The sequence below is a fragment of the Brugia malayi genome, assembly GCF_000002995.4.
Source record: "Brugia malayi strain FR3 genome assembly, contig: Bm_073, whole genome shotgun sequence".
NCBI classification, from domain to species: Eukaryota; Metazoa; Nematoda; class Chromadorea; order Rhabditida; family Onchocercidae; genus Brugia; species Brugia malayi.
This window is the reverse complement of record NW_025062342.1, coordinates 1-23,711: the sequence shown is the minus strand read 5'-3', so window position 1 is coordinate 23,711 and position 23,711 is coordinate 1. Positions and strand designations below refer to the sequence as shown.

At 24.3% G+C, this 23,711-nt stretch overlaps 1 protein-coding gene and 1 pseudogene across 2 annotated transcripts; one reads left to right on the top strand and one right to left on the bottom strand.

The window, feature by feature from the left end:
- Window positions 1-10,758: 10,758 nt before the first annotated feature.
- On the top strand, window positions 10,759-12,251 carry Bm8417 (Uncharacterized protein; the record flags this gene model as incomplete). The annotated part of the gene is made up of 3 exons (XM_043083012.1): window positions 10,759-10,790; window positions 11,046-11,220; window positions 12,102-12,251. The coding sequence occupies 3 exons, from the start codon at window positions 10,759-10,761 to the stop codon at window positions 12,249-12,251; spliced, it is 357 nt and encodes a 118-aa protein (XP_042938946.1).
- An 8,498-nt stretch (window positions 12,252-20,749) lies between these two features.
- Bm17213 lies at window positions 20,750-22,382 on the bottom strand (annotated as a pseudogene; the record flags this gene model as incomplete). Its single annotated transcript has 6 exons — window positions 20,750-20,836; window positions 21,002-21,159; window positions 21,257-21,334; window positions 21,544-21,722; window positions 21,818-22,119; window positions 22,274-22,382. Coding segments are annotated over 6 exons (913 nt in total), but the record flags the coding sequence as incomplete, so codon positions are not given.
- Window positions 22,383-23,711: the final 1,329 nt, after the last annotated feature.

Here is a 23,711-nt window from a genome sequence, read left to right as displayed (position 1 = left end):
AATTAAGTTCAACAAATGTTTATTTAAAGAAAAATATATTTTTCCGGCATGGCAGATTTTATTTGAAACCAGAATTATAATAAAATTAAAACATTTTTAGTATTTATTTCATTAAAACTATTAAAATCTGTCGAAATTTCTTTCAGTAACCCTATCTAGAATTGGTGACTAAAATTTAATTTTAATGTTTAAAAAATATTTGAAATATCAATTATAAATTGCAGATTTAATTAATTTCTGCAATGAAAGTTTGCTTTAAAGTTAACTTTTAAAGTCCAAAGTTAGCATAAAATGTCAAAAATAGTAAATAGAATGTCAGCAGATCAAGTTTAATGCAAATAAAAGTAATCAATTAAGTTCAATAAATGTTTATTTTTAAGATAAAAATATATTTTTCCAGCACAGGTAGATTTTATTTGAAACAGAATTATAAAAAATTAAAACATTTTTAGTATTTATTTTATTAAAACTTTTAAAATCTGTCGAAATTTCTGTAGTAACCCAATCTGGATTTGTGACTAAAATTAATTTTAATATTTAAAAAATATTTGAAATCAATTATAATTGCAGATTTAATTAATTTCTGCAATGAAAGTTTGCTTTAAAGTTAACTTTTAAAGTCCAAAGTTAGCATAAAATGTCAAAAATAGTAAATTGAATGTCAGCAGATCAAGTTTAATGCAAATAAAAGTAATCAATTAAGTTCAATAAATGTTTATTTTAAGAAAAAATATATTTTTCCGGCATTGGCAGATTTTATTTGAAACAGAATTATTAAAAATTAAAACATTTTTAGTATTTATTTTATTAAAACTTTTAAAATCTGTCGAAATTTCTGTAGTAACCCAATCTGGATTTGTGACTAAAATTAATTTTAATATTTAAAAAATATTTGAAATCAATTATAATTGCAGATTTCATTAATTTCTGCAATGAAAGTTTGCTTTAAAGTTAACTTTTAAAGTCCAAAGTTAGCATAAAATGTCAAAAATAGTAAATAGAATGTCAGCAGATCAAGTTTAATGCAAATAAAAGTAATCAATTAAGTTCAATAAATGTTTATTTTTAGATAAAATATATTTTTCCAGCACAGGTAGATTTTATTTGAAACAGAATTAAACAAAATTAAAACGTTTTTAGTATTTATTTTATTAAAGCTTTTAAAACCTGTCGAAATTTCTGTAGTAACCCAATCTGGATTTGTGACTGAAATTAATTTTAATATTTAAAAAATATTTGAAATCAACTATAATTGCAGATTTCATTAATTTCTGCAATGAAAGTTTGCTTTAAAGTTAACTTTTAAAGTCCAAAGTTAGCATAAAATGTCAAAAATAGTAAATTGAATGTCAGCAGATCAACTTTAATGCAAATAAAAGTAATCAATTAAGTTCAACAAATGTTTATTTAAAGAAAAAATATATTTTTCCGGCATTGGCAGATTTTATTTGAAACAGAATTATTAAAAATTAAAACATTTTTAGTATTTATTTCATTAAAACTATTAAAATCTGTCGAAATTTCTTAAGTAACCCTATCTAGAATTGTGACTAAAATTTATTTTAATGTTTAAAAAATATTTGAAATCAATTATAATTGCAGATTTCATTAATTTCTGCAATGAAGGTTTGCTTTAAGGTTAAATTTTAAAGTCCAAAGTTAGCATAAAATGTCAAAAATAGTAAATAGAATGTCAGCAGATCAAGTTTAATGCAAATAAAAGTATTCAATTAAGTTCAATAAATGTTTATTTTTAGATAAAATATATTTTTCCAGCACAGGTAGATTTTATTTGGAACAGAATTAAACAAAATTAAAACGTTTTTAGTATTTATTTTATTAAAGCTTTTAAAATCTGTCGAAATTTCTGTGGTAACCCAATCTGGATTTGTGACTAAAATTAATTTTAATATTTATAATTGCAGATTTAATTAATTTCTGCAATGAAAGTTTGCTTTAAGGTTAACTTTTAAAGTCCAAAGTTAGCATAAAATGTCAAAAATAGTAAATAGAATGTCAGCAGATCAAGTTTAATGCAAATAAAAGTAATCAATTAAGTTCAATAAATGTTTATTTTTAGATGAAATATATTTTCCCGGCATTGGCAGATTTTATTTGAAACAGAATTATTAAAAATTAAAACATTTTTAGTATTTATTTTATTAAAACTTTTAAAATCTGTCGAAATTTCTGTGGTAACCCTATCTAGAATTGTGACTAAAATTAATTTTAATATTTAAAAAATATTTGAAATCAATTATAAATGCAGATTTAATTAATTTCTGCAATGAAAGTTTGCTTTAAAGTTAACTTTTAAAGTCCAAAGTTAGCATAAAATGTCAAAAATAATAATTAAAATGTCAGCAGATCATGTTTAATGCAAATAAAAGAATCAATTAAGTTCAATAAATGTTTATTTTTAGAAAAAATATATTTTCCCGGCATTGGAAGATTTTATTTGAAACAGAATTATTAAAAATTAAAACATTTTTAGTATTTATTTTATTAAAATTTTTAAAATCTGTCGAAATTTCTGTAGTAACCCAATCTGGATTTGTGACTAAAATTAATTTTAATATTTAAAAAATATTTGAAATCAACTATAATTGCAGATTTCATTAATTTCTGCAATGAAAGTTTGCTTTAAAGTTAACTTTTAAAGTCCAAAATTAGCATAAAATGTCGAAAATAGTAAATTGAATGTCAGCAGATCAACTTTAATGCAAATAAAACTAATCAATTAAGTTCAATAAATGTTTATTTTAAGAAAAAATATATTTTTCCGGCATTGGCAGATTTTATTTGAAACAGAATTATTAAAAATTAGAACATTTTTAGTATTTATTTTATTAATATTTTTAAAATCTGTCGAAATTTCTGTAGTAACCCAATCTGGATTTGTGACTAAAATTAATTTTAATATTTAAAAAATATTTGAAATCAATTATAATTGCATTTTAAAAAATTTCTGCAATGAAAGTTTGCTTTAAAGTTAACTTTTAAAGTCAGAAGTTAGCAAAAAATGTCAAAAATAGTAAATTGAATGTCAGCAGATCAGTTTAATGCAAATAAAAGTAATCAATTAAGTTCAATAAATGTTTATTTTTAAATGAATTACATTTTTCCAGCACAGGTAGATTTTATTTGAAACAGAATTATTAAAAATTAAAACATTTTTAGTATTTATTTTATTAAAACTTTTAAAATCTGTCGAAATTTCTGTGGTAACCCAATCTAGAATTGTGACTAAAATTAATTTTAATATTTAAAAAATATTTGAAATCAATTATAATTGCAGTTTTAATTAATTTCTGCAAAGAAAGTTTGCTTTAAAGTTAACTTTTAAAGTCCAAAGATAGCATAAAATGTCAAAAATAGTAAATTGAATGTCAGCAGATCAGTTTAATGCAAATAAAAGTAATCAATTAAGTTCAATAAATGTTTATTTTTAAATGAATTACATTTTATCCAGCACAGGTAGATTTTATTTGAAACAGAATTAAGTAAAATTAAAACATATTTAGTATTTATTTTATTAAAACTTTTAAAATCTGTCGAAATTTCTGCAGTAATCCAATCTGGATTTGTGACCAAAATTAATTTTAATATTTAAAAAATATTTAAAATCAATTATAATTGCAGTTTTAATTAATTTCTGCAATGAAAGTTTGCTTTAAAGTTAACTTTTAAAGTCCAAAGTAAGCATAAAATGTCATAAATAGTAAATAGAATGTCAGCCGATCAACTTTAATGCAAATAAAAGTAATCAATTAATCAATTAAGTTCAATAAATGTTTATTTTTAGAAAAAATATATTTTTCCGGCATTGGCAGATTTTATTTGAAACAGAATTATTAAAAATTAAAACATTTTTAGTATATATTTTATTAAAACTTTTAAAATCTGTCGAAATTTCTGTGGTAACCCTATCTAGAATTGTGACTAAAATTAATTTTAATATTTTAAAAATATTTGAAATCAATTATAATTGCAGATTTAAATAATTTCTGCAATGAAAGTTTGCTTTAAGGTTAACTTTTAAAGTCCAAATTTAGCATTAAATGTCAATAATATAAATTAAAATATCAGCAGCTCGAGTTAATTCAAATAAAAGTAATCAATTAAGTTCAATAAATGTTTATTTTTAGATAAAATATATTTTTCCAGCACAGGTAGATTTTATTTGAAACAGAATTAAACAAAATTAAAACGTTTTTAGTATTTATTTTATTAAAACTTTTAAAATCTGTTGAAATTTCTGTAGTAACCCAATCTGGATTTGTGACTAAAATTAATTTTAATATTTAAAAAATATTTGAAATCAATTATAATTGCAGATTTAATTAATTTCTGCAATGAAAGTTTGCTTTAAAGTTAACTTTTAAAGTCCAAAGTTAGCATAAAATGTCAAAAATAGTAAATTGAATGTCAGCAGATCAGTTTAATGCAAATAAAAGTAATCAATTAAGTTCAATAAATGTTTATTTTTAAATGAATTACATTTTTCCAGCACAGGTAGATTTTATTTGAAACAGAATTAAGTAAAATTAAAACATTTTTAGTATTTATTTTATTAAAACTTTTAAAATCTGTCGAAATTTCTGCAGTAATCCAATCTGGATTTTTGACCAAAATTAAATTTAATATTTAAAAAATATTTAAAATCAATTATAATTGCAGTTTTAATTAATTTCTGCAATGAAAGTTTGCTTTAAAGTTAACTTTTAAAGTCCAAAGTAAGCATAAAATGTCATAAATAGTAAATAGAATGTCAGCCGATCAACTTTAATGCAAATAAAAGTAATCAATTAATCAATTAAGTTCAATAAATGTTTATTTTTAGAAAAAATATATTTTTCCGGCATTGGCAGATTTTATTTGAAACAGAATTATTAAAAATTAAAACATTTTTAGTATATATTTTATTAAAACTTTTAAAATCTGTCGAAATTTCTGTGGTAACCCTATCTAGAATTGTGACTAAAATTAATTTTAATATTTTAAAAATATTTGAAATCAATTATAATTGCAGATTTAAATAATTTCTGCAATGAAAGTTTGCTTTAAGGTTAACTTTTAAAGTCCAAATTTAGCATTAAATGTCAATAATATAAATTAAAATATCAGCACCTCGAGTTAATTCAAATAAAAGTAATCAATTCAGTTCAATAAATGTTTATTTTTAGATAAAATATATTTTTCCAGCACAGGTAGATTTTATTTGAAACAGAATTAAGTAAAATTAAAACATTTTTAGTATTTATTTTATTAAAACTTTTAAAATCTGTCGAAATTTCTGCAGTAATCCAATCTGGATTTGTGACTAAAATTAATTTTAATATTTAAAAAGTATTTGAAGTCAATTATGATTGCAGTTTTAATTAATTTCTGCAATAAAACTTTGCTTTAAAGTTAAAATATTTGAAATCAATTATAATTGCAGATTTAATTAATTTCTGCAATGAAAGTTTGCTTTAAAGTTAACTTTTAAAGTCCAAAGATAGCATAAAATGTCAAAAATAGTAAATTGAATGTCAGCAGATCAGTTTAATGCAAATAAAAGTAATCAATTAAGTTCAATAAATGTTTATTTTTAAATGAATTACATTTTTCCAGCACAGGTAGATTTTATTTGAAACAGAATTAAACAAAATTAAAACGTTTTTAGTATTTATTTTATTAAAACTTTTAAAATCTGTCGAAATTTCTGTGGTAACCCAATCTGGATTTGTGACTGAAATTAATTTTAATATTTAAAAATTATTTGAAATCAATTATAATTGCATTTTAAAAAATTTCTGCAATGAAAGTTTGCTTTAAATTTAACTTTTAAAGTCAGAAGTTAGCAAAAAATGTCAAAAATAGTAAATAGAATGTCAGCAGATCAGTTTAATGCAAATAAAAGTAATCAATTAAGTTCAATAAATGTTTATTTTTAGATAAAATATATTTTTCCAGCACAGGTAGATTTTATTTGAAACAGAATTAAGTAAAATTAAAACATTTTTAGTATTTATTTTATTAAAACTTTTAAAATCTGTCGAAATTTCTGCAGTAATCCAATCTGGATTTGTGACTAAAATTAATTTTAATATTTAAAAAATATTCGAAATCAATTATAATTGCAGATTTAATTAATTTCTGCAATGAAAGTTTGCTTTAAAGTTAACTTTTAAAGCCCATAATTAGCATAAAATGTCAAAAATAGTAAATTGAATGTCAGCAGATCAACTTTAATGCAAATAAAACAAATCAATTAAGTTCAATAAATGTTTATTTTTAGAAAAAATATATTCCTCCGGCATTGGCAGATTTTATTTGAAACAGAATTATTAAAAATTAAAACATTTTTAGTATTTATTTTATTAAAATTTTTATAATCTGTCGAACTTTCTGTAGTAACCCAATCTGGATTTGTGACTAAAATTTATTTTAATATTTAAAATTGCAGATTTAATTAATTTCTGCAATGAAAGTTTGCTTTAAGGTTAACTTTTAAAGTCCAGAGTTAGCATAAAATGTCAAAAATAGTAAATTGAATGTCAGCAGATCAGTTTAATGCAAATAAAAGTAATCAATTAAGTTCAATAAATGTTTATTTTTAGATAAAATATATTTTTCCAGCACAGGTAGATTTTATTTGAAACAGAATTAAACAAAATTAAAACGTTTTTAGTATTTATTTTATTAAAGCTTTTAAAATCTGTCGAAATTTCTGTGGTAACCCTATCTAGAATTGTGACTGAAATTAATTTTAATACTAAAAAAATATTTGAAATCAATTATAATTGCAGATTTCATTAATTTCTGCAATGAAAGTTTGCTTTAAAGTTAACTTTTAAAGTCCAAAATAAGCACAAAATGTCAAAAATAGTAAATTGAATGTCAGCAGATCAACTTTAATGCAAATAAAACTAATCAATTAAGTTCAATAAATGTTTATTTTTAGAAAAAATATATTTTTCCGGCATTGGCAGATTTTATTTGAAACAGAATTATTAGAAATTAAAACATTTTTAGTATTTATTTTATTAAAATTTTTAAAATCTGTCGAAATTTCTGTGGTAACCCAATCTGGATTTGTGACTAAAATTAATTTTAATATTTAAAAAATAATTGAAATCAATTATAAATGCAGATTTAATAAATTTCTGCAATGAAAGTTTGCTTTAAGGTTAACTTTTAAAGTCCAAAGTTAGCATAAAATGTCAAAAATAGTAAATTGAATGTCAGCAGATCAGTTTAATGCAAATAAAAGTAATCAATTAAGTTCAATAAATGTTTATTTTTAGATAAAATATATTTTTCCGGCATTGGCAGATTTTATTTGAAACAGAATTATTAAAAATTAAAACATTTTTAGTATTTATTTCATTAAAACTTTTAAAATCTGTCGAAATTTCTTAAGTAACCCTATCTAGAATTGTGACTAAAATTTATTTTAATGTTTAAAAAATATTTGAAATCAATTATAATTGCATTTTAAAAAATTTCTGCAATGAAAGTTTGCTTTAAAGTTAAAATATTTGAAATCAATTATAATTGCAGATTTAATTAATTTCTGCAATGAAAGTTTGCTTTAAAGTTAACTTTTAAAGTCCGAAGATAGCATAAAATGTCAAAAATAATAAATTGAATGTCAGAAGATCAGTTTAATGCAAATAAAAGTAATCAATTAAGTTCAATAAATGTTTATTTTTAAATGAATTACATTTTTCCAGCACAGGTAGATTTTATTTGAAACAGAATTAAACAAAATTAAAACATTTTTAGTATTTATTTTATTAAAACTTTTAAAATCTGTCGAAATTTCTGCAGTAACCCAATCTGGATTTGTGACCAAAATTAATTTTAATATTTAAAAATTATTTGAAATCAATTACAATTGCATTTTAAAAAATTTCTGCAATGAAAGTTTGCTTTAAAGTTAACTTTTAAAGTCAGAAGTTAGCAAAAAATGTCAAAAATAGTAAATTGAATGTCAGCAGATCAGTTTAATGCAAATAAAAGTAATCAATTAAGTTCAATAAATGTTTATTTTTAGATAAAATATATTTTTCCAGCACAGGTAGATTTTATTTGAAACAGAATTAAACAAAATTAAAACGTTTTTAGTATATATTTTATTAAAACTTTTAAAATCTGTTGAAATTTCTGCAGTAACCCAATCTGGATTTGTGACTAAAATTAATTTTAATATTTAAAAAGTATTTGAAATCAATTGTAATTGCAGATTAAAATTAATTTGCAATGAAAGTTTGCTTTAAAGTTAACTTTTAAAGTCCAAAGTTAGCATAAAATGTCAAAAATAGTAAATTGAATGTCAGCAGATCAGTTTAATGCAAATAAAAGTAATCAATTAAGTTCAATAAATGTTTATTTTTAAATGAATTACATTTTTCCAGCACAGGCAGATTTTATTTGAAACAGAATTATTAATAATTAAAACATTTTTAGTATTTATTTTATTAAAACTTTTAAAATCTGTCGAAATTTCTGTAGTAACCCAATCTGGATTTGTGACTAAAATTAATTTTAATATTTAAAAAATATTCGAAATCAATTATAATTGCAGATTTCATTAATTTCTGCAATGAAAGTTTGCTTTAAAGTTAACTTTTAAAGCCCATAATTAGCATAAAATGTCAAAAATAGTAATTAAAATATCAGCAGATCAAGTTTAATGCAAATAAAAGAATCAATTAAGTTCAATAAATGTTTATTTTTAAATGAATTACATTTTTCCAGCACAGGCAGATTTTATTTGAAACAGAATTAAACAAAATTAAAACATTTTTAGTAATTATTTTATTATAACTTTTAAAATCAGTCGAAATTTCTGTAGTAACCCAATCTGGATTTGTGACTAAAATTAATTTAAATACTTAAAAAATATTTGAAATCAATTATAATTGCAGATTTAATTAATTTCTGCAATGAAAGTTTGCTTTAAAGTTAACTTTTAAAGTCCAAAGTAAGCATAAAATGTCAAAAATAGTAAATAGAATGTCAGCCGATCAAGTTTAATGCAAATAAAAGTAATCAATTAAGTTCAGTAAATGTTTATTTTTAGAAAAAATATATTCCTCCGGCATTGGCAGATTTTATTTGAAACAGAATTATTGAAAATTAAAACATTTTTAGTATTTATTTTATTAAAACTTTTAAAATCAGTCGAAATTTCTGTAGTAACCCAATCTGGATTTGTGACTGAAATTAATTTAATACTAAAAAAATATTTGAAATCAATTATAATTGCAGATTTCATTAATTTCTGCAATGAAAGTTTGCTTTAAAGTTGACATATAATATCAAAAATAGTAAATAAAATGTCAGCAGATCAAGTTTAATGCCAATAATAGTAATCAATTAAGTTCAATAAATGTTTATTTTTAAACGAATTATATTTTTCCAGCATTGGCAGATTTTATTTGAAACAGTATTAAGTAAAATTAAAACATTTTTAATATTTAATTTGTTAAAACTTTTAATTTCTGTCCAAATTTCTTAAGTAACCCAATCTGGATTTGTGACTAAAATTAATTTTTATATTTAAAAAATATTTGAAATCAATCATATTTGCAGATTATGATTGATTTCAAATATCACTATTCAAAAATTTAATTAATTTTGCTGCTGAAATAATGTTTAGAACTCAATTATTAAAGTTTAGTTTTTTATTTATACTGAAAATATTTATACTGCAAGAATTTTATTTATACTTCAAGAATTTTTATTTATACTGCAAGAATGGTTTAAAACTATCACTGTTTCACTAAATACTTTATTCATATTTAATATGATATCCTTTGATGATTCATTTTTTTTTGTTTAATTTCTTTTGCATGAAAATATTTCATTACTAATTTAATATTATTTAATCGTATTTATTGGAATAAATTTCATTTTATTTCAATTGATTAAATGAAATCAATGAAATGACTTTATATTGATTTCCCATTTTAAATTATAATTTCTTTCTACTAATTAATTAAGTTTATAATCAGTTTAAAAAGCAAAATTTCTATGCATTCCAAATTTTCATATAAACCTAACAAATTTAATTAAATTTCTCTTTTTTTCCAAGTTATCTTCTTGAGATATAAGCTGTAAATTAATCAGAATTTCTTTTTTTGTAATTATTAAGATTTAGTTGAAAATACTTTATATAGATATAATGAACACATTTTGCATCATGTACTATTACTAATCATTATTAATTTTAAAAAACACAAATTTAATAAATATAAATCTTCTTTTTGCTATCTTTCTCTTCCCGTGCAAAAAAAAGAAAATTAATTGTAGAAGAATGAAAAAGATTAAACGATTAGTTGAGTATTTAATTACTTCCATAAGTTTTGAAGCAAATTTAAATTACAAATTTAATTATTATTACCTTCTTTTTAACAAATCTTATTTATCTATGAATAAAAAATTAGTATATTTCTGTAATCATTGCTCTAAATTAATATTTATTTTAACACATTTAAACATTTCGACATTTTATTTTGTTAGTTTCATTTCCATAACAGAAAAATATGTACAAAAATGGAATGAAATTCAATTTTTTTTTTTTTTTTTTGTCTTGTTGTTACTGAAAGTAATTTAGAATGGAATAATTTGAATGATGCAATATTTTGATAATTGATTTTTTTGCAGATGTAATTTTTATTAGATAATTAATTTTGAATTAGTCGATTAAAAACATCGAAAACTATTTTCTGATGCTAATGCTTTTGTAACAAAAGTAATGGACCTATGCAGTACGCTTCTCCCATCTATCTTAAAAGGTTTTCATTTTCTCATTTATTTTATCACTAGTTAATTTTTATTATTTAGTTTATTTATTCAAATATCGTTTACAATCCTAAATTTAATCTATATGTTAATTTAAAATTTTACTAAATACAAATGATTGAAATGAAGATTAATTGATTTTCATGTTCATATAAAGCAATCGTATATTTATTTCATTCAACAATTTGCAAACGTAAATTCTTCATAATGACGTTTATCCGTGACGTTGATACGTTATATACGTGCAGATCACCGTATTATCTTTATCGACCGTATCAGCTTGAAATTCAACGAACAACAATTCCTAACAATTCAGCAGTGCTTCATCGTACACCAAATCTTGATATCTTATCAGAAATTAATCGACGATCTAGACGACTCGAACGTATTGTTTCTTATCAAAAAATTTTAACAGTTACTCAGGTATTTTCGTTTTTTGTTTTGAATTTTTGATAAAAAATTGAATGTAATAAGTTTTACTTTTCGAAAACATTTGTAATAATCTAAGAATTGTATGAGTTAATATGAAAAATTTTTTTTTATCATAATATATTTGGATTTAACTTTTACTTAAGAAATATTTTCAATATTTTCAATTATTTCGTTTTAAAAATTAGTGATAACTACTTACCTGTCAATTTGAATTTGCCATAACAAGTTGAAAATTAAACTTGAATTTATTATAAATTTTTTTACTATTTTTTTTTTTTGTTAATTTTTGCAATAAGAAAAGTAAAGACAGAAAATTCAAGTTTTTTTTTTGATAATAATTTTTCTTAAAATAAAAGAGCAAGAAGTTTCATAATTTGAGGCATAAAAAGCAACTAAATTATTAATTGCGATAATTTATAAATATCAAATGACAGCACATATACGAAGGGTTAAATTTTATATGTTATTTTCCAATTAAAATAAATTACAAGAAATAATTTTCGTTTTTATTTCACATTTTAAAAGAAACAAAAAAAAAGGAACGATTCTTTTAGATGTTACTTTCACTACATTTGATTATAATGGAAATGACAAAAATTTTGTTAATACGGGAGCATTTCAATAATTGGGAACAAAAATTTGTCCTCGTAAGTTTAATCATTCCTTTCATTTAAATAGCATTTAAATACTAATAAAATATACTAATTTCTTTAAAAATGTTAAACTTTCTTTAACCTTTTTTTTTTTTTGAAAGTTAAAGTATTTGCAATTGAAAATTATGTTCATTTTGCTGAAAAGTTAGCGACAGAAAATTTTAGAAAATAATCGAAATAATAGAAAGAATTCAGAATGATAATTATTGATAATTTCAGATATGCGAAATGTTTCAACCAATACTTTTTGCTACTATTGCATTTATAACATTTTACAGCGTTTTGCGACCAACAAAAAGTATCACACAAATCGCTATCGCATCACTTGTCGCAACATTAAAACCATTATTCAATGAAATGCTCGTTTAAAAGATAAATTGCATTATTATTATCAATGCAATTCAATTTATATAACAAAGAAAAAAAAAATCTGCAGAAATCATTTATAATCCATCAGTTTATATATATATATATATATATATTTTTTTTTTTGATTTTAAATTATTATTGTAAATTCTAATTTTTATTTTTAGTGATAATCAGAATTTTAGCGTAATTTAAATTTGATGAAATATTTTTTCTATTTTGTTCTTACTAAATTTGAAAATTCTCTTTCACTCTTTTTTTTGATTTGATTTAAAACAAAAGTAGACAAATTCTTTCAGCAAGATTATTTTCTTTTAAAATATGTTTTATCTCTTAAAATTCACGACTGCTTTTTAATCGAACTTTAAATTTTATTAAGTGAGTTTTATAAGAATATACATGTGCAAGAATATACATTAATTTATTAGTTTTATAATTTTATATGAATATATATTACAAACACAATAGACAATCGCTGCACTAACAAGAAGTAGAGAGAACAATTTCATAAAGTAGAAATGCTTTCCCGAAAATCGTCACCCATCTGATAATAAGGGTTACTGAGGAAAAACTTTTTTTCTCACATTTATGATGTCGTCTTCAATACAATTTTCAACAGAAATAGTAGACATAAATTTTTTATTTCGTTTAAGTCAATCTATTTAGAAAAGCGGAAAAAAAAAAGGAAAATGTAACATACTTGCGTAAGTCCGAGGTAGATGGAGACACTTTCACTAACGTATAGGATGATACCATCCAGGTCAACAATAGCCAGAAAACCATCCAAACACTCTAGCAATGCTGTTGCAGACCATAAACATCGATGCTCCTCTGAGATTAGTTTTCAAGACTGCAATTATTTTCATTCCAAAAATTTGAATGATTCAAGTTATTCAAATTCAAGAAAAAAAAAAGATAAAAAATTCAAAATAGGCTCATTAAAAAAACCTGCAGCCTTCAGTCTATAAATTAAAGAAAAAATTTTTTTGAAGTTCCTATATATATAATATATATATATATATATATATATATATCCAAATAGTGATAAGAATCACTATTTGGAATATTTACTGTCACACAAGGTATCCAACAAAGAGATCGAAATTTGAGCATCAAAATTGAAAATCAATATCCAGTAATTTCAAGGAATTCCTTTTCGGCATTTTCAAATGAAGCTAAACAATATGTTGGGAAGATTGATTATTCCCACTAATTCTAACGGCTAGATTCCAATGATGTTTTTAAATAACCTGTTTGCTTACGCTGCAACTGGCGTGCATTTCAGGTTTTCATAGCTAAAATTGAAGAAAAATGAATTTGCCTAATGTTTGCAGATGCAGGAAAAACAATTCTTGCATTACTGTGGGCTGTTTATTTTGAAAATTTACATAATGCAAGATATCAATAATTCTTGTTAACAAAAAAAAAAATACATTTCGTTGCAACTTTTCGTAACCGGCAAAGAGTCAATGCAACCCGCAATATAGCAATCCGATCCACATGTGTAACTGTTGCTTCATCAACAATTGGTATCACTACTTTGAGATCCGCAAAGATGTCCGCTTCCTTACCACGTCGATCACGTGCAGCAAAACGAGATGACTCACGACGTCGGTCAAGATTTCTAAAAAAAAATAAAAAAAAAACTAGTATTTTCAGACGCATACAATGAATGCAAAAACAAATCACCTGATAAATCCCTTCTATTTCGATTCAAAAGATTTCATTCGGACAATATTAGTATAACTTAAAGTAAAATCAATGGTGAAAACAATTTGGTGGTTGGTAATTATTAGTTTTTTTTTTTCTTTTTATCAATGAACTATGTCAATTTGAAAAGAATGAATAGAATTAGGCCTGTGAAATTTATTTTTTTTTTATGTGAATTAGAATTACTTCATTGATACAGTCATTAAAATATTAATCATTAAGAATTAACTGATAGATTACCTATTAATTCAGCAATATTATTTCCATCGAAATTTTATTTAACAATTGGAATCATCTTAACAACATATTCTTAAATTATTTCGCATCCGAACTATTCAACAATTTGTAAGCATAAGTTAACAACTGATAAAGTTCGAATTACTTTGCTGTAATGCTAAGGAACGAACATTGCAGTAAAAAAAAAAAAAAAAAAAAGAACCCATTCGAACTTGCGACTAACACATCGTGTAAAATAATTATCATATAAAATAACAGATCGTATAAAATAATTCTGTCTTGCTGATAAGATCACTTATCAGTGTCATTTGCTTTTTAAAGAAGCAGCTTATTCCCTTTTTTTCCTCATTATTTGCCATTTCACCCTTTTCCATCTTGCAATTTCATTTTGTTACTTATATTCAAGTAACACTTAAAGTCATTAGCAATAAATTTTTTGCAACAATTTTATAAACATAATTAATTACTCCGATGGCAAAAACAGCTTAATCTCATCACTCTTCTATGATCGATCATTTTTCATAAAGTTAAATATGCAGTTAAAAGAAAAAATAAACGACAATTGTAATAAAAAATTAAAGAATAAAACTTTCCATCTCTTAATTCAACCTATTTGTCACAATAATTTTTCTATCTTTATCATAAAATATCCATCTCTTTGTTACATTCTTCGCAGCACTAATTCATCTCTTATTTTCCTATCATACATCATTCAGGTAGAAGTTGTTAGCTCAATTAAATCTTCTCTCATACTTCTTATCTTAAAAAACCATAAAGATATATCGATATAGAGTAGAGCTAAACTAAAAGTAATCATTATTCATATTTTAAATATTGCACAAAAAATCCTAACAGAAATTATATTCCTTATAAAATTTCATATGAAAAATATATTTAAATTATGCTTTCTAATTACTGATTAAATAATTATCATGAAATTAATCTCATCCATTCATAAATGATACAAATCAAAATAATTGATTCAAATTATCAAAAATGAAAAAAATAAATTAATTAGGGATTATGTTACACAAATAACAATTCAAAGAGAGAGAGGGGAAGAGAAAGAGAAAGAAAACATAAATTCTGAACCATAAATTATAACAAAATCGAGCAATAATTCGTAGGAATATATTTTAGTACAATCTTATCCTTAATTTTTAGCATTTGCATAAGAAAAAAGGGAAGTAAACATAATTAAGAAACCAAAAAACTTTGAAAATCCGCCTTTCCAGGGTGGCATTAATTTCACTAATCGGAATTAGTCGCATGCTGCACCCAAACCCACTGCTAAATGATCCTTTGAGGGATTTATTTCGTGTGATTCAACTTAGGATAAAGTTATTTCCGTTACTCATAATTCTCTAATTATCTTCCCAACTTTCTATTTTTATTAACTCTCATCGTCTTTCTCACACCATAAATACACTCTTTTCACTTCACCTATAATTATTAATTAGTTAATTAATTGCTATTTACAATTAATTTTATCTTCTGAGCATTTGGTAGAATTCGTTCGAGTATTTTAGCCTATATCATAACAAATAAAAAGATGTCACCAGCATGAAAGTAGATTATGAAGGTGGTTTAATAAAAATGTAATGTTAAACAAATAAGTTCAAATGATTTCATAATGTTGATCGAACCTAATCATTAAATTCGCTGTAACTCAAAACAATATTCACTAAATGAATTAATATCATTTTCAACGTACATGTCTATACTTAAAATTCATTTTTGCATTTAAAATGAATTGAAAATGATTAGATGGGATCGATTATTTCTGATTTTATTATTTATTTATTTCAAAAAATTCTTTTCACAATTTTCTGCCATGATAAACAAGGAGATGACACTAATATGAAAGAAAATCATGACCATGAAGATGACGTATTGCCAGTAAATTCAAAATACTTTTGTGAGGTTGGTTAATTTTATTTTTGTAACTTCATTAGTATTTTAAAATTTACATTTTCGTTAAATTTATAGTTTGAGCCGCTAAGAATGGTGTTAGCTGCACTAATTCAAATCATTTTGAATGCATGGATTAATATTTTCTTACGTAATTTTTTATGTAAATCACTTAATTGAGATCAATTTTTTTAAAAAAAATTAATTTATTATTTGACATGTAATGACTATCTGATTTTTTAATAATAACTAGAAATATTATTCGAAAATTGCTAAAACAATAAAATTGAAAAAAAAAATGCATGCAAAAACAATGTTAATATAAAACGGGTGAAAAATAAAAGCATGCGGTAAATGCAAAAGAGAAAAGTGTACATCTTAATAATAAGTGGTGTAAGTTCACAAGACACATGCATGTTAGTAAAACTAACCAAGAAACGCATGCAAAAACAATGTTAATAAAAAAACAGCAAATAGTATAAAGTAACAAAAAACATGCAGTTAATAAAATTAACCAAAAAATGCATGCAAAACAGTGTTAATGAAAAACGAGTGAAAAATAAAAGCATGCAATCAATACAAAAGAAAAAAGTGTACACCTTAATAATAAGTGTTGTAAGTTTACAAAAAACATGCATGTTAATATAACTACCCAAGAAACGCATGCAAAAACAATGTTAATAAAAAAACAGCAAATGGTATAAAGTTACAAAAAGCATGCTGTTAATAGAACAAACTCAACACGCATGCAAAAACGATGTTAATAGAAATGAGTGAAGCCAACAAAAAAAACATGCATTTAAATACAAAAAAAATGTGCGCCATAATAACAAATGCGTGAGTAAAGATACAAAAAACATGCATGTTAATATAACTACCCAAAAAACGCATGCAAAAACAATGTTAATAAAAAAACAGCAATTAGTATAAAGTAACAAAAAGCATGCAGTTAATAAAATTAACCAAAAAATGCATGCAAAACAGTGTTAATGAAAAACGAGTGAAAAATAAAAGCATGCAATAAATACAAAAGAAAAAAGTGTACATGAGAAAAAGATACAAAGAACATGCAGTTAATAAAATTAACAAAAAATGCATGCAAAAACAATGTTAATAAAAAACGAGTGAAAAACAAAAGCATGCAATAAATGGAAAAGAAAAAACGCTTTAATAATAAATGGTGTAAGCAGATTCACAAAACACATGCATGTTAGTAAAACTAACCAAGAAACGCATGCAAAAACAATGTTAATAAAAAAACAGCAAATAGTATAAAGTAACAAAAAGCATGCAGTTAATAAAATTAACAAAAAATGCATGCAAAAACAATGTTAATAAAAAACGGGTGAAAAATAAAAGCATGCAATAAATGCAAAAGAGAAAAGTGTACATCTTAATAATAAGTGGTGTAAGTTCACAAGACACATGCATGTTAGTAAAACTAACCAAGAAACGCATGCAAAAACAATGTTAATAAAAAAACAGCAAATAGTATAAAGTAACAAAAAGCATGCAGTTAATAAAATTAACAAAAAAATTCATGCAAAACAGTGTTAATAAAAAACGAGTGAAAAATAAAGGCATGCAATAAATACAAAAGAAAAAAGTGTACATGAGAAAAAGTTACAAAGAACATGCAGTTAATAAAATTAACAAAAAATGCATGCAAAAACAATGTTAATAAAAAACGGGTGAAAAATAAAAGCATGCAATAAATGCAAAAGAGAAAAGTGTACATCTTAATAATAAGTGGTGTAAGTTCACAAGACACATGCATGTTAGTAAAACTAACCAAGAAACGCATGCAAAAACAATGTTAATAAAAAAACAGCAAATAGTATAAAGTAACAAAAAACATGCAGTTAATAAAATTAACCAAAAAATGCATGCAAAACAGTGTTAATGAAAAACGAGTGAAAAATAAAAGCATGCAATCAATACAAAAGAAAAAAGTGTACACCTTAATAATAAGTGTTGTAAGTTTACAAAAAACATGCATGTTAATATAACTACCCAAGAAACGCATGCAAAAACAATGTTAATAAAAAAACAGCAAATGGTATAAAGTTACAAAAAGCATGCTGTTAATAGAACAAACTCAACACGCATGCAAAAACGATGTTAATAGAAATGAGTGAAGCCAACAAAAAAAACATGCATTTAAATACAAAAAAAATGTGCGCCATAATAACAAATGCGTGAGTAAAGATACAAAAAACATGCATGTTAATATAACTACCCAAAAAACGCATGCAAAAACAATGTTAATAAAAAAACAGCAATTAGTATAAAGTAACAAAAAGCATGCAGTTAATAAAATTAACCAAAAAATTCATGCAAAACAGTGTTAATAAAAAACGAGTGAAAAATAAAGGCATGCAATAAATACAAAAGAAAAAAGTGTACATGAGAAAAAGTTACAAAGAACATGCAGTTAATAAAATTAACAAAAAATGCATGCAAAAACAATGTTAATAAAAAACGGGTGAAAAATAAAAGCATGCAATAAATGCAAAAGAGAAAAGTGTACATCTTAATAATAAGTGGTGTAAGTTCACAAGACACATGCATGTTAGTAAAACTAACCAAGAAACGCATGCAAAAACAATGTTAATAAAAAAACAGCAAATAGTATAAAGTAACAAAAAACATGCAGTTAATAAAATTAACCAAAAAATGCATGCAAAACAGTGTTAATGAAAAACGAGTGAAAAATAAAAGCATGCAATCAATACAAAAGAAAAAAGTGTACACCTTAATAATAAGTGTTGTAAGTTTACAAAAAACATGCATGTTAATATAACTACCCAAGAAACGCATGCAAAAACAATGTTAATAAAAAAACAGCAAATGGTATAAAGTTACAAAAAGCATGCAGTTAGTAAAATGCAAAAAATGTAGGTGCTAAAAGCAAAAATAAAAGAAAAAAAAATAAAAAACACGCAATTTGTAGAAATAGCCGAAAACACATACAAAAACAAAATATAAACAAGGGAATGATAAAAGTGACAATTTTTGAAACAAAAGAAAAAATGATAAAAATTAGTGGTGATATAACAGAAATAAATTAGTATTAGTAGAATGAACAAAAGTTAGCAGAAAGCATGCTAGAGGCAGTTTTAATAAAAAAAAAAAGAAAAAAAAAATGAAAATAGCAGCAAATTAGATGAATGAAAAAAAAAAACATGCAATTAATAAAATTCAGAAAAAATTTTCCAAATCAAAAACTAAAAAAAAGATTCCAAAAAAAATCCGAATAAAACAGAATTAATTTCAAAAAAGATTTTAACTCATTTCAAAAAAAATTGAAAACGCAGAAATTAAAAAGAAAAAACGTAAATTAAATATTTTTGAAATCTTCTTAAAGCCCAAAGCTCTACCAATTCAAAAAATATCCTTAAAAATGAATAGAGATCAAAAATTTTGAAATTTATTCCAGATTTCAGAAGGTCCGTCATCTGAATTTCAAAACCAAAAATTTTTTCTATATGCTTCGTTAATGTTATACTGACGAAGGAAGGTATAATTCTGTACCTCCCTTCGACCACCCCTACCCTCCCTCCCACCACATACACACAAAGATAATTAAAAAGATAATTACAAATTGATATCAACTTATGATTTAGCTCAAAATAAAATTCTAAATTAGACCTTATTAAATCTACTCTCTGTTGACAACTTATCTTATTTAAATTAAAAGACTACTTGAATACAGACAGAAATTTTCCAAAAATTGCTCAATTCCATTAAAAATATATTCATATGAAGAAATTTGTGCTTTTTTTTTAATAGCCAAAAAATCATCTTAAAATGTAAAGAACTTATAACAAGTTAGAAAATGCAAAAAATAAATATACAATAAGTTGATATCTTATGTACACAGTAATAAAATTAAATAAAAAATTTAACACCGCTAGTAACACTAAAATAACAATGAAAATTTTCATTAAACAAAAACAATGGTTAAAGTAACATAAACAATAAAAAAAATGAATAATTGTGATAAGTTTAGAAAATCAAAAAAAACAATTATAAGTAGTCAAAAGAAAAAAACAGTTTTAGAAAATCAAAAAAAAAAAAACAGTTATTAAACAGTTACAAGTAATATCAAAAAAAAGTAAAAACATTAAATTACATTATTTAAATGAAAAAAAAAAAATAAAATACACAATTTTTAATAAAAATTAGCAGCCCAAAAGGCTAAAAAAACAAAAAAAAAGCAGGAAAAAACAACTGATTTCAAAGTAATGTGATTTATCTTTTGTGATGGCAAAAAAATGCCCTTTACAAGCTTTTGATTACTCTATCACTAAGACGGTAAATGACATACAAAAACGTAAAACAGTTACAAACTCCTCAGCCTTTTCTATATTTTGAAATCAGTTGTTCTTATGTTAAATCAAAGAACAAATTTTTTTTTTTTTCATTTTTTCTATTTTTAATTTTTTTTATTCTTTTGATTTTTTTTTTGGTTTTTTTGATTTTTTTGTTTTTTAGTTTTTTTTTTTTTATTTTTTAGTTTTTTTTTTTTATTTTTTGTTTTTTTTTTTTATTTTTTAGTTTTTTTTTTTTATTTTTTAGTTTTTTTTTTTTATTTTTTAGTTTTTCATTTTTTTTTTTTTTTTTTAATTTTTTGGATGTTACTAACCAGCTTTCATTGGAAGAGGATGGAGATTCGCAGCAGGCAGCGACAGGTGGCCGCATGAGGAAGACCAGGCAATAATATTAGCCTAAAAAAAACCACTGATTAGAAAAATTACGAGACCCACTTTAATATTTTGTTTTCTATGGTCATTCACTTTTTTTTTTTTTTAACTTTTAAATTTCACTTCTTCAATGCTAATTAATTTCTTACCTGGGATGAAGAGGTGATGCGCATCCTCTTCTCTTCCTACCAGGTCAAGTCTGCGCCGCTTCACCTGTCGTTCGCTTATTACGGCCGCGCATGCCCTCGGGCACCAATCGAGGGCATGAAGCTCCATTGCTGCCGTTCTCTGGGCGGCCGTAAATTCAGGTGGCAGCAAGAGGTAATGCCCACAACGGGCACAAAAACCTGGAATATGCAAATTAATCAGTCTACTGGCTTTTAAATGAATCAAATGTAGCGATATCTTTAAAAACTAATTGGAAATTCATTTCGCAATACTTACCATCTTGCTTGTGTGTTCTCGACGCGTGAATGCGCCACCCTTTCAACGTTTCAAACTGCCTGCAGCAGAGGCCACACACTGAAAATAGAAATAGTAAGAAAATATTGTTGCACAAACTGTTCTTCGAGTATCGATATAGAATTTTGTAATCGTTTTAGTGCATTATAAGGGATGAAATTTTCGATGATATCATATGATTTTATCAATACAAAGTCAAAATATGATTGTATTTCTTCTACAAATTGCGGCATATAATCATTTCTTAAGTTATTAAAATTATAACTTACCGATGTTCTTGCTTCCTTCTCCTTGTGCCACCGTGTATGGCTCTGCTTGCGGCACTATCAACTCTCTTCGGAGTTGCTCCGGAAGATTTTTTAAATCAGCTGGTTCGAATTTCTCCGGAGGTGCCGCAGCCATTGCTTCTTGCATGGCAGGAACCGGGATTCTGATTGTCCTCGTTCGCCTGAAACAGTTTTATATTTATTGCAAATTATTGGGTAGGTAAGGTTAATATCTAGTTAGCAAATTAGTACAATAGCTGCTAAAACTTAAACTTACAGGACGAGTTCGCGTACTGCTCCTACCGGTTCCTCGATCTCCATTGGTACCCCCGGTACCTCAGGCTCTTCTTCTTCTTCCTCTTCTTCTGGCAGAGGGGTCCACTCTGCTTCTGATGGCCAGTTCTCGGCCTCATCACCATTTTCATTTTCAGGCAGAGGAGCCCACTCTGCCTCTTCTTCGTTAAATTCCGGCTCCTGAGGTACCGGGTCCTCTTCCATTGCTGGCTGGGCACTCTGCCCTACCAGTTCCTCCAACCTCCACCCCGCCTCCGCCATCTTTCCTATGAGCAACTGTTCAAACTGAAAAAGCTATTTTTTACAGTCACTTTTTAAATTTGAAGCAGTGCAAAGTTCATCAACTCTTTCTTCATACTGTATCAATTTATTAAAAAAAAAAAAATAATAATAATATAAAAAATAAAAGCAAAAAAGAGGAAGACAAAGTGAAAATTACCTGAACAGTCCTGCTCACGAACCTTTGCAAAATCCGGTACATCTCCGGCTCCCTTTTAAGGTATTCGAAAAGCATTTCAATTTCTTGATCCTCCATGGGAGCCACAATTCTATAAAATTAGCAAACTTATCAAATTTTCACTAAGCACAAAGACCAGTGACGTAACTATTATTTACCTATGGTAAAAGAACACATGATAAAAAAACACTGATTTACATATTTTAATTTACCTACACATAATTCTATTTATGCTAATCACTAAATACCCCATACTTTCCCTGATAATTCTGACACAACAAAAGTACAGGAAAATAGTCACGTAATAGTATGCAATCTTTGGCGCTCGAGAGTTTTTCATAATAATAGACAGGAAAATAGTGACGAAAATGAACATTCATATAATAGTATTTCTTTTTTACCTACACATAATTTTAATTTACCTACACATAATTCTATTTATGCTAATCATTAAATACCCCATACTTTCCCTGATAATTCTGAAGCAACAAAAAGAAAAGAAAATAGTGACGAAAATAAACATTCATAATAATAGTATTTCTCTGCAATATTTCGCGCTCGAGAGTCTTTATTCTTTCGCGCTCATGAAGATTTTTTTTTCATCTAATATATGGAGACTGTTCCATCTTCGAATATTTCTTTGGTCTCTACTACATCTCAACCTAACATCTTTGTACCATGTATATTATCGTTCTTCTACATAAACTTTCTTTTTCTTCTCTCAATTATTTCTATTAACTAATGCAGATTTTTATTGATTTTCTTAGGAATGAATAGACAAATAAAGGTTACGTACAAATTACCACTTCTGATTTTTTCACAATTTAATAAGATTTTTTTAGCAATTCATTCATGTTCTATTCCTTGTATTTCTCATCGTCGTCAAAATTTTTTTAATCATTATGGCATCCACCAGGTACTGTATTGACCAAAAACAGTGCAGTTATAGGAGCTGTTTACAAAAAGACTTTTTGATTTACTAGCTAAACAGGATATAACTTTTCACCCTTTTTAGTAAAAATAAAATTAGTAAGAATTAAAATGTTTTTAACATTTAATTTATTATAACTTTTAATATCTGTCGAAATTTCTTAGGTAACCCTGTCTGGATTTGTGACTAAAAATAATTTTAATATTTAAAAAACATTTGAAATCAATTATAATTGCAGATTTAATAAATTTCTGCAATGAAAGTTTGCTTTAAAGTTAACTTTTAAAATTTAGCATAAAATGTCAAAAATAGTAATTAAAATGTCAGCAGATCAAGTTTAATGCAAATAAAGAATCAATTAAGTTCAGTAAATGTTTATTTTTAAATGAATTGCATTTTTCCAGCACAGGTAAATTTTATTTGAAACAGAATTAAACAAAATTAAAACATTTTTAGTATTTATTTTATTAAATTTTAAATGCTGCGTTA